General features: G+C 39.2%; 1 protein-coding gene across 1 annotated transcript; it reads left to right on the top strand.

Annotated features, from left to right (window-relative positions):
* Positions 1–4457: 4457 nt before the first annotated feature.
* LOC115962731 (mitochondrial import inner membrane translocase subunit PAM16 like 2) lies at positions 4458–11021 on the top strand. The gene is made up of 4 exons (XM_031081613.1): positions 4458–4710; positions 6257–6344; positions 10472–10605; positions 10679–11021. The coding sequence occupies exons 1-4, from the start codon at positions 4708–4710 to the stop codon at positions 10802–10804; spliced, it is 351 nt and encodes a 116-aa protein (XP_030937473.1). The 5' UTR covers positions 4458–4707; the 3' UTR covers positions 10805–11021.
* The last annotated feature ends 907 nt before the right edge of the window (positions 11022–11928 follow it).

The raw sequence follows: 11928 nt of genomic DNA, 5'->3' as shown, positions 1-11928 counted from the left end.
CTAAGACCAAAAATACTTAATAATAAAAAGATGTTGCCATAATTTCAATAGAAGTGCTCGGCATAATAAAGCAGACCAGTAAAAAGTAATACTTACCCCCTGCTAGCCGAGGAGAGAAACGAAGGCTTGATGCCGCGTGAGGAATAACCGTTTCAAAACATACCACCCACTAAATGAACAGACCTCTTAGGTCATTGTATACTGGGGCGTTCCACCACCTTCCTTGCTCCTTCGTTGGGCCTAACCCTTTAGGGTGTTTAAGCCGTGGATGAAACGACCTGACCTTTTTATCCAGTAGCCTATATTGCGAGGTCCAAACCCCCTTTTTTTTTTTTTTTTGAGCGGTCGGTTTCCCCGTAGGCTTGGGTTCGAGGAAAGGACAACGCCTTGGTTCTGCCCAGAACTTGTAATAATTAAAATTTTTGTACTTGGTTTCCCCATAGGTTTGAGTCCGAGGACCAGACAAGGCCTTGGTTCTGTCCAGAACTTGTAATAATTAAAATTTTTGTACTTGGTTTCCCCATAGGCTTGAGTCCGAGGACCATGCAAGACCTTGGTTCTGTCCAGAACTTGTAATAATTAAAATTTTTGTACTTGGTTTCCCCATAGGCTTGAGTCCGAAGACCATACAAGGCCTTGGTTCTGTCCAGAACTTGATGCTCTTTCCTCAGGCGTCTCATAAGCTGCCGAGCAGGAAGTTGTCCTCGGCAAAGGTTATTCCTTGGTGTGGGCCATAGTCCGCGGGCTTCCATGCAGAACGGGCCTGGGCCGCGAATTTATTAGGCCCACAGATTTTAGAGGCATTTCCGTAGTCTTTGGTCACGCGGTACTTTTTGGCGTCCCAGTGTTCGAGGTGCGCCTTCACGAGGCTCCTTTAATCTCAGGGTTGCACACGGCATTGGAAATCGAGCCGGAGACATTTTGTCTGTAGCGTTCCTTGGGACGCTGCGTGAATTAAATGCCATCACTTCATCTTTCAAATAAATAGGAGAAAGAGTTGCTTTGCCTTCACACAAATTCTTCAGTCTCCTCTCCTAGTACATCATGTTTGAGGCGAGGATTGGGGCAAAGGAGCTCTCTCCGCCACAAGAGCGCCGTGTCTTCCTGAGACTCCAGATAGTGAGGTACGGGCCAAGGAGGCGTAGACTCAAGAGAATATTTCAGTTCGAGAGTGGGAAAAGGATGTTTCTCCCTCTTTTAGTCAAAATCTAAAGCAGGTTCTGGTCATGCCAGATTTTTGGTATGTCCGAAGAAGGAATTTCCGCCATCAGCGCCGTCTGCCTTGTAGCAGGCAAATTTCTGCGGGGGCTTCCCAACTTCCGGCTCCCTGCATCTTTTCTGTAGATGGTGTTAGCCTGAGGTCAGGTTCTTTGGCTGCCTGAGTTATGGGCATGTAGAAGCGTCGAGGAATAGTTTCCTTAGACGACATCTTGGAACAGTAGCCAACCTCTCCTCTGAGATATCTCCTCGGCATCATCTTCACTCTTTTGTACTTTTCTTTTGCTTACGCAGTTCACTCTAATGTAAACTTGTTTCAACTTTTGTTGTACACTGTACTGTTCTTTTGTCTTAATAAAAAATGCGTTTATTTCTTTATACATACTTTTTTGCAACAACCACTTTGGGTCTGAATATTAAGTCTAAGCCTGCCTTTAACAATATTCTGGGTAGAAGAACACTTTAACACAAACCCTTATTAGTTTAAACTCGCAAATATTATCAAGTATAACGATGGTAATCCTCAATAGATTAAATTCATGGAACTAACCGAGAGAACTAACCGAGATAGCTGTTGAGCGCTGCGCGATGCACGCTAGACCAATTCCCGAAAACGATAAACTCTAAACAATTCGTCTGAGATGATAGTCGAGTAGCGAAGGACTTTGTGCTTTCGGGTAATATGCTGTACCGTAGCGCATCATTCCCTTTGGTACGGGGGATCCGAGGTTGGACCGAGGAACCCGTGCAATTAAGGGATTGACCCAACTGTTAACGAGGAGTTCTCTTCGGACGGATCTTGAGGTTTACGTGCCATAGTACTTGGTTTCCCCATAGGCTTGAGTCCGAGGACCATGCAAGGCCTTGGTTCTGTCCAAAACTTACGATCTTTTTATGTATTTGGTTTCCCCATAGGCTTGAGTCCGAGGACCATGCAAGGCCTTGGTTCTGTCCAAAACTTATGAGATATTTTTACGTACTTGGTTTCCCCATAGGCTTGAGTCCGAGGACCATGCAAGGCCTTGGTTCTGTCCAAAACTTATGATCTTTTTATGTACTTGGTTTCCCCATAGGCTTGAGTCCGAGGACCATGCAAGGCCTTGGTTCTGTCCAAAACTTATGAGATATTTTTATGTACTTGGTTTCCCCATAGGCTTGAGTCCGAGGACCATGCAAGGCCTTGGTTCTGTCCAAAACTTATGATCTTTTTATGTACTTGGTTTCCCCATAGGCTTGAGTCCGAGGACCATGCAAGGCCTTGGTTCTGTCCAAAACCACTTGGTTTCCCCATAGGCTTGAGTCCCCATGCAAGTCCAAAACTTATGATCTTTTTATGTACTTGGTTTCCCCATAGGCTTGAGTCCGAGGACCATGCAAGGCCTTGGTTCTGTCCAAAACTTATGATCTTTTTATGTACTTGGTTTCCCCATAGGCTTGAGTCCGAGGACCATGCAAGGCCTTGGTTCTGTCCAAAACTTATGATCTTTTATGTACTTGGTTTCCCCATAGGCTTGAGTCCGAGGACCATGCAAGGCCTTGGTTCTGTCCAAAACTTATGATCTTTTTATGTACTTGGTTTCCCCATAGGCTTGAGTCCGAGGACCATGCAAGGCCTTGGTTCTGTCCAAAACTTATGATCTTTTATGTACTTGGTTTCCCCATAGGCTTGAGTCCGAGGACCATGCAAGGCCTTGGTTCTGTCCAAAACTTATGATTTTTTATGTACTTGGTTTCCCCATAGGCTTGAGTCCGAGGACCATGCAGGGCCTTGGTTCTGTCCAAAACTTATGATCTTTTTATGTACTTGGTTTCCCCATAGGCTTGAGTCCGAGGACCATGCAAGGCCTTGGTTCTGTCCAAAACTTATGATCTTTTTATGTACTTGTTTTATTTTTCGACCACGAGCCCCTACACCAGGGCGGGGAAAGTTGGCCTGAGGCTGGAAGCCCCTAGAGACGCCCGCGCCCTTAGCACTGCGAGGCGTAGCCCCTAGCAGAAGCTTACGTCGGAGCAACAACTATATGTCGCCGGAGACGGAGGAGATCTCAGAAATTTCTGCTTGGCACATGAGTTGATTCCACCGCCACCTGCGCCAGCGCGCAAGCTTCCCACAGACGGCGCCAATTGTAAGGACACAATTCTCTAGCGGCCCAATAAGGATGTTGGGCTCGCGCATGAAAGATCCCTCACAATATGATTTGTAGAGAGTGGGCTTGAAAAGCTAGCCGTTGGTCGCGGGGCGGTGCCCGGTCCTGGTTTTAGAGGAATTCGTGTAGAAAAAGGATTTGGGCTTGAACGTTTGAGCCCTACGGCATCGCATCCTATGGGATGGGCCTCCTCGGACTTCATCCGAGGACCGTTGGGGTCTTACCCCGGTTACCCGACGATGGGTTTCTTCTGTAATCTCAGGAGTTGTTGAGATGTTCTCCCCCAGATCGTCTCCCTTTTTTGGAGGTGGGATCTCGCCGCCTCCTCTCCTGTGGTTTACTTCCTTATTTTATACTCACTTGCATTCGCTATCCTTCGTCCACGTGTAGGGTCAGTCTTTACAAACACTGACATTTGTCCCATCAGTCCAATCCCGGAATTGTTGGGGATGGTTTGATAAAGCTGTAGAGTACGGCTCTGTCAGGCGCTGGGTCTTATCTGGAAGGGTAGTAAGGATAACCTCCCCAAGGTATCTTGGATCTCCTTACGAATTCGTCCCTATACCAGTTTCACCCCTTTATTTTGGTGGGACTATGGACCTGCCGAGGACTACGCTGTCCTCGGCTGCCTCTCAAAATTCTTTTGTGCTCTGAGTTGTAGAGCTTGGGCCACAGCTCTTCTCGGATTGGGCCTTCAGACTCTCTAAGGGCAAATGGGCCTGGTCCACGAATTGTTGGGCCCCACAGAGGTAATCAGACAAAATTGTAGATGTGGTAATTGTAATTTAGCTTCTTATAATCTATATTATTATTTAAAGAGCTTTTCTAATTTGGACTGAACTTTTATGTGACTTAAAAAGTATCCTTAAACCTTACGTTTAATAGGAAAAAAAAAAAAAAAAAACTTGAAGATAACCCGATAAAAATATATCTCCAACTGCACTTAAAATACCTACAAATTAAGACACTCATCTTCAAAACAAATTAAAAAAAAAAAAAAGTTCTGATGTGACTTATAACACGTGTCAACCAGATAGCACACGTTGCATCCGTCTAGGTAACCACTTAGATCAGTTTAGCTTCCCCCTCAAATTTTCGAATTTCTCTCACAAATTTTCATTTCCCTGCCTGCCTGAACAGTCTCTCTCTCTATCTCTCTTCCCAAAAGGCCAAAACCCTACGTTATAAAAAATTGGGATTGCTCCTCCTCTTCCACTTGGCGCAAAATCTTGGTTGTCGCGAAGAACAAGAACGAGATTCTCAATTCAATAACGAAACCCTAATTTCTTCGAAGAAAAGCTCATCGTCGATACAGCGATCGATTCCATTACCTTTTCCAACTATGGTATGCTCATTTCTTCTTCATTTTCTGTTGTGTTTCCTCGGCAACCAAACAGCGTCGTAGCTTAGGACATTTTAGAATTGCTATTGTGTCTCTTCGTGTTAAAAGGCTTTCGATTACTGCTACGATGCACGTCAAAGTTACAGTGTTCATAATAGATTTAGCTTAGAATTATTAAGTTCATCATGCATATCAAATTTTTGATTTCATTTTTATCCAATCCATAATTTGTGTGTTTGGCATTAAAAAAAAAAAAAAAAACTAAAAATTTATAGTTGAGACGGTTCTTGGTTTCTGATCATCTTGAGATTTGACAAATATGGGGAAAGTGAATAATGCAACGGGTGGATTTGTCGAAATATTTGGTCAATAAAAAGATTTTTGATGGTGTTACTGTTACATTAACCAAAAGTTATAATAGATGTTACCTTGAATATATATTTTGTGTGTGCGCTTGCATTTGTGTGCACTTTCTTGTGGTTGGTGGTTGTGGTGGCAGCAATGGTGATGGGCCGATGGCAATAATTGAGAACAAGATGGGAAAGAGAGTGGGTTATTCTTGTGTAACCAAAATTAATGACTGTGGTAGTTAGATGGACCAACTTCATCAAAATTGATGGGCTATAGGGAGAAGAGAAATCCAAAATAACTTTGGTTCAAGATTTTAAGAGACACGATGATCTTTGTTCAGCAAAATGGATTTCCCTTGATAGAACTAAATGGTCAGAAATTATTTCTGCAACCAATCCCACGTGGATAAAGTTTTGTTGCATATGTGTTTTTATAAACTTCTGTGCTGGTGTAGATAGCCTAGTAGGTTTTAAGAATGCCTTAGAATTTGAATGTAATTAAAAAAGAAAAGGGGGGTGGGGGGTGGGGGGGCTATAATAATGAGTTAAAGAATGGGGAATAAGAACTAAGTTGATAAAGCATGGTATAGTAATTGTAGGTCGATGTTGCATATATAAATCAAATGGGAAGATAGTGGATCATTTATTTTTTCATTGTGGCATGCTAATTAAATGTGGACTCTAGCATTCTGTTTGTTTGAGGTTAGGTGGGTTATTCCAAGAACAGTGGTTGAACTGTTGGCATGTTGGAAGAGACATTTTTGTAGATGGCATAGTGGTGAGATTTGAAATACAATTCTCCTATGTTAATGAGTTGTATTAGGAGAGAAAGGAATGCACCAGGTTTTAGGGGAGTTACTGGTATTGAGGCTGAAAATTTTCTTCTTATTTACAATTGGATGGCAGCCACTAGTTGACATTCTGTTCAAACTTCCTTGAGTTCTTGGGTCTTTTGAATCTTAGGTGTTTCTCTTGTATACATTTGGGCCATGCCCGTTATTCCACTATTTTAATGTAACTCATATTAATAAAAAATGGAAAATTCTTGGGTGAAACAATTTACAAACCCATTTACATAATTATATTTGTCTTTGTGTGTGCGCGTGTGAGAGAGAGAGATTGTCATCTTTCTTGTTTGCAAAGCCTGAATCATCAACTTTTCTATTACATTTGACTTGTTCATTTGTCCATTTGCACAGGCTGGAAGGGTTATTATTAACTTGATTGTGGTGGGCTCTGGCATGTTAGCAAAGGCTTTTGTTCAGGCATACCGTCAAGCACTTGCAAGTAAGCTTTTTTTGTTGTAGTAAATTTATACTTGGAATTGCTATCTACTTTTTCCTCTTCCTCCCCCCCCCCCCCCTGCGGGGCAGGGGGCGTAATATTGTTATTATTCTTACTGTAATCATTATTTCTAACAAGCTGTTGCCAGTTGTTCTTGTGTTTGGAGTTCTGGCTCATGTGATCATATTTGTTCATGGGTAGGGATTTCAATGTTATATAATAATAATAATCTTTTTTTTTTGTGTCATGGGTTAGGAAAAAATCTTATTCACAATTCATAGGCAATAAAAGCTTGAATAAGCAAATTTTTAATTAAAATATCCATGGGAAGAAACGATCTCTTGGGAAATTGCAACAAAGTGTGTATGTAGATACAGAACACCGCTATGTTAAGAACATGGATACACCGATATGATAATGTTTAGAAAACTAGTTTATAATATGGGAGGCATATTGTACTTAAGAAATAGATATGTTTAAAATGTTGTTTTTTTCAAATTGTTAAGTATGTTGCATTTATTACACAACATTGTCAACTTATATATTAGTGTTTTTGGACCAAATGGCATCTCCTTCTTCTTTCTCCTATACAGCAAGGGGTGAAGGGTAAGGTCCCAGTTTCAACCATATATGGCTCATGAATTGTATTTGTCTATATAAATGTATATAATCCCCTCCTATGTTTAATCTACAATTATTTTCTTATTTATAGTGAAAGGTGATAACCTAATGTTGAAGGTGTATTTCATATGTATGTTAGAGTATCTGAGAAGTATCACATCATGAAAACTATTTAAATGTTTGATATTTCAATGAAGTAACTGTGCCGCTGTGCGTTTTAGCAAAGCTGTTATTATTTTCAAGGTCAGTTTGTTTATTTATTTTATAATAAAATTCAAGAAAATTCTGTTTTGTATAACAAGTGCGTCTTTGAAACTTATCAAAAAAAAAAGGTGCGTCTTTGAAGGGGTTGAGCCGTCTTTAGAGTTGAAACTATTCTTACTTCATTCTCTGTATGCTTGTATGGCTGCTTTAAGTAGTCACTCATTCTCCTCTCTGGTGGAGTTTTTAGATTCATGTGAATTATGATGATCTTTGTAGCTTCCCTAGTGTACTGCTTGTGTACATGGGGAGTTACTCTTCTTGTTTTCCTCAATAAATGTTTGATTAGCTATCAGAAAAAGGGGGAAAGTATAAATTCTTATACATGTAATCTTCTCAAATTAGGAATAATATCCCAACGAGCCCAACAGAGCCTTTGAAGAAATCATATCACATTGATATTTTGTAGAACCAGTCCTGAAACCTATTTTAGAAGAGTGCTCTCAAATATGTGAATAAAATGAATATTACTTTTCCCATTCTTAATTGGTTAGTGAAAGGTGTGGTTAGAGAGATAGGGAGTTGGTCCACCTTTAACCAAGCTCTGATGGTTATATGGTTATGGCGCTTTGGGTTGGAGGAAGTGCGGTTATGGAGGTGTGTAGTTGCTGTGGAGAGTGCAGTGGTTGGTGCTTGAAAAATTCTTAGGCAACTCATGGTTGTGACTTATGGAAAAGTATTCATATGGGGTGGGATGGGTTCTTACAGTATACTCCCTTTGATGTAGGGGAGGGCAGCCGTGTTTGAATTGCATGATAGGCGGTGTGGCAACCAACTGTTGAAGATGGCTTTTCCTGACCTGTATGATTGTTTATTAGTTTGAGATGCCTCAGTTGGTTCCTTGTTGGGAAAACAGAATGGCGGTGAACAGAGGAGTCAGGATGTCAGGTTTCTAAGAGACTTTAATGATTGGGAGTTAGAGATGGTCTTATTAAGAGAGGATACACTCTAGTAGGGTGTTGTTGCGTTGTGGAGTTTTGTCTTTCGTTCCTTTGGGTTTCACTGGGTGCTACCAGAAACAGTCCCAGACCATATGTTTGGATGGCAGAATTGGCTAGAGAAGCAATTTTCGGATATCTGGAATTTGGTCCCTTAATGTTTGATGTGGACTTTGTGGCGTGAACAAAATCGTTGTACATTTGAGGATAGGGAAATTTCCGGTGTTGAGCTATTTGCTAGATTGTTGTTTGATTGGTCTCAGGTATGAGGCTTTACTAATTTTAACTTTTTTTTTTCTTTTTTTTTGATAAGTAATATAACTTCATTGAATAAAGAAATCAATACAAGGAACCAAAGCACACAGGCAGTTTACTGAGGAACCAGGAAAAAAAAAACTATAATGCAAATAAAGTAAGTTTTTAGAATCGTTATGTTTTTGTGCATAACCTTTGTTATCCTTTCGACTACTTTGTGTGTATTCATTTAGAAGTAGTCCTTTTCAATACAATGCTTATTTACCTATTAAAAAAATTGTTAGCTGGTCAGTTTTTTTTAATGTACATTTTAAAATTTTCCTAAAACCCTTCTGTTTTCAAGAAGTTTTTCTAGTAATAGCTTTTAACAGTGTTTTGCAAAGTAGATTTTCCATATTCTATGCTTTGAAGAATAGAAAGCTTTTTTTTTTTTTTTTTCTTTAATATTGTTGCTGCAGCCTACTATTTACCTATTTTTGCTGCACTCTTTACTACTTTCTATGGCAAGTAATTTCTTCCCACCGTAGTGATTCTATTCCTTTCTTGTAAATGTTTTGAGGACTATGAATGGACTACTCTCAATCTTAAGCTGTGTTTCTCCAAATCTTTGTTTGATTGGATTCTAGCCTTGGGCTTACTTCTCTCTTAGACTGATAGATCATAGTAACTTATGTTCTACATATGTAACTTTAGTTGATGTTTGTAGCTTCCCCGCATTGCCTTTTTTCTCTTTTCAATAAATTTCTCCAATTAGTTGTAAATAAAATAGTTTTATTTAAAAAATCCCACACTATAATTGTTCTTCATAGTGAAGCACCCCAGGTCCCCAACTATGTGTAGTTCCCTCCTTCCCATTAGGGAGAGAGGATTTTCCATATAAATCCTGTGTGTCAAGATCTATTTTTATTTTTCCATTATTTTTGTCTATCAATTTGTGTTATGTAACAATGATGCTAGGCAATGCATTTCCCTTGATGTAGACAGTAAAGACTCTAAGGAAAAAGATTAAATACCACAAGATTTGAGATTGGTGGTTCCCAAGAGTCTTGTAGCTCAAGTGGGACCTCCTGGTGTCTCCAACAAAGATGTCCAGGGTTTAAATCTCCCCTCCCCCATTGTGACTATGGAATTATAAAAATAAAATTCAAGATTTGTGGTCTCATTTTGATGCGGGGCTTTCTTGGCACCCTCCAGAAATTGCTTTAGTGTTTATTGAGTCTTAGTATTAAGTTTTTTATCTTATAAAGTTGCTGGTTCAGTTTTAATTAAGTTCTACCAAAATAAGGGCAATTTGGTAATTTGAGGTTCAAGTTATAGCCCAGGGGTAATAGCATTCTTTGTAGTGCTCTATGTCTATGGTTTGAACCCCACCTCCCCCCATCCTCCACTATCTACCTATCAAAAAGTGCAATTGATGTGGGTTTGGGCTGTCCTTGGCCTATACCAAAGGCAGATGAGGATTTTTTTTTTTTTTTTTTCTATTTGGTTGGTACTTTTTATTTATTTTTTTGGAATCCCTAGTCTTTCTAGGAAAAAGGTTATTTAGGAGTTCTAGTAGTAGTACTAGCAATAGCCTATAAAAGAGCCTATGTATTCAATAGAGGAGAGAGTGAGATTGATATTAATAAATTTTCAGTAGCTTCATTTAAGCTTTGAGGATGTGGTTGTCTTTGCCTACCTAAGGTTCAATCTTTTTTTTAATACCTAAACCTACCTAGTCCCTTAAACATCTAACCCTATTCAAGAACCCTTCAAGATTTCATCAAGAAATCCAATTTATTGCTGAATTCTTAGAGATCCTACATCAAAATTGGTATCATAGCCCATTCATGCTTCTGTCCTGCATCACTCCCTTCATGCCATAACAAGAAGCTGAGTTCTAGGGTGTGCTTGCATGTTGATACAGAGCCAAACTTCTAAATTTATCAGTTCTGTCTACAAAGTTCCCAAACATGGGAGCAACTTTTGTAGTGCTTTCCCTACTGTTAAACACCTATTATAATGATTTAAGATGTTTAGGCATGCCCTGATTACATTGTATGTGTTATATTGCAGACGCCTCAAAAACCGGTGTTGCCCAAGAAACATTAAACAACACAGTCCGCAAAGCAAGCAAAGCGATGACAGAGCAAGAAGCTAGGCAGATTCTTGGGGTCTCTGATCAAACTGCTTGGGAGGAGATTTTGAAGGTCGGCATCCCCTCTTTTCTGCTCTTTTCATTTTACATTATGAATACGTTGTAAAAAAGATAATCTGCTGCAGAAATATGATGCTTTGTTTGAGAGGAATGCGAAGAATGGGAGCTTTTATCTTCAGTCGAAGGTTCACAGAGCCAAGGAATGTTTAGAGGCTTTCTATAGAGACAAAGGTCAGGGTAACCCTAGTTGAAAACTCAGCGAAGGTCTCTTTGCATGTAGTGTACCTTGCTCCCTTGATTTTGTTTTTAATATTCTGGTAGTCTTGGAACTCTACCGTGGTCACTCTTGACGGAATTGTATAAATCATAAAAATGAATCACTTTGCAAATCTGATGGACAAGCTGTCTCTGGATCAGGATGATTAATGTCTAAGTGACAAGATTGGACGTGTTCTCTTCGTCTCAAAATATTTGAGAGTTTGTTAATGGTGTGCATTTTAATGAAATAAAAATAAGCATAATAATACTTACTAAAAATGAAATAAGTATAATAAAGTCTAGGACCTCTAGGCCACCCCATTCTGAAGCAATGGACTTCACTCCTTGCTTTTGTTCAATAGCAGTTGTGGATACCCTTCTAATTGGATTGGGTTCAAAACAAAACATACATTTTGGATTGAGTTCAAAGCAAGATGTGAATAGAGTACGTGCGACTGTATGACATTGAACCAAAATCCCCAACTAGAGAAGGAATTTTAAAACCTAACAACTCAGATGAGAGCTTCGTGATCAGTTCAAGGGAGGGACCATCAATGATTGATAGGTCACCCTCTAACCAACCAATGATTTGACTAAATTAATTATACATCGAACCTTTTTAAGTATGGTCATTTTAATTTTGCCTCGTGTTTAAAAATTTGGATGTTCATCCTTTTATAAGGCAAGCTCTTTTGGCCACTAACATTCCAAATAAGTTCAAAATGATGTAGTAGATTTTTCATTTAATTTAATTTAAGTGTATATGTATATAAAGTTTTTTCTTCAAAATCTAAATCTTGGCCTTTACTTGTAGGGTAACCATTACACTAAGAGTACGCTGGGTGTTTTGAGTTTTATTTAAACCATATTAGCATATATTTTAATTATTCATATAATTCTTCTCTCTTTTATACTTTTTTTATTCTCTCTCTCAAATAGCAATTTTTTTTTTTTTTTAAGTGAGAGGATAAAATGTGATTTCACAAAAGTTGGGTAAAAGTGGAAATATAATATTTTTATTATAATTTTATAAATATCCGTTAGTGAATCAATTTTAAGTTGCAAGGGGAGTTTAGTGTAGTTAATTGAAAAGCAATGTGAGGTTTGTGAATGATTT

Source organism: Quercus lobata, chromosome 10 (assembly GCF_001633185.2).
Source record: "Quercus lobata isolate SW786 chromosome 10, ValleyOak3.0 Primary Assembly, whole genome shotgun sequence".
Classification (NCBI taxonomy): Eukaryota; Viridiplantae; Streptophyta; class Magnoliopsida; order Fagales; family Fagaceae; genus Quercus; species Quercus lobata.
This window is presented reverse-complemented; position numbering and strand designations above follow the sequence as displayed.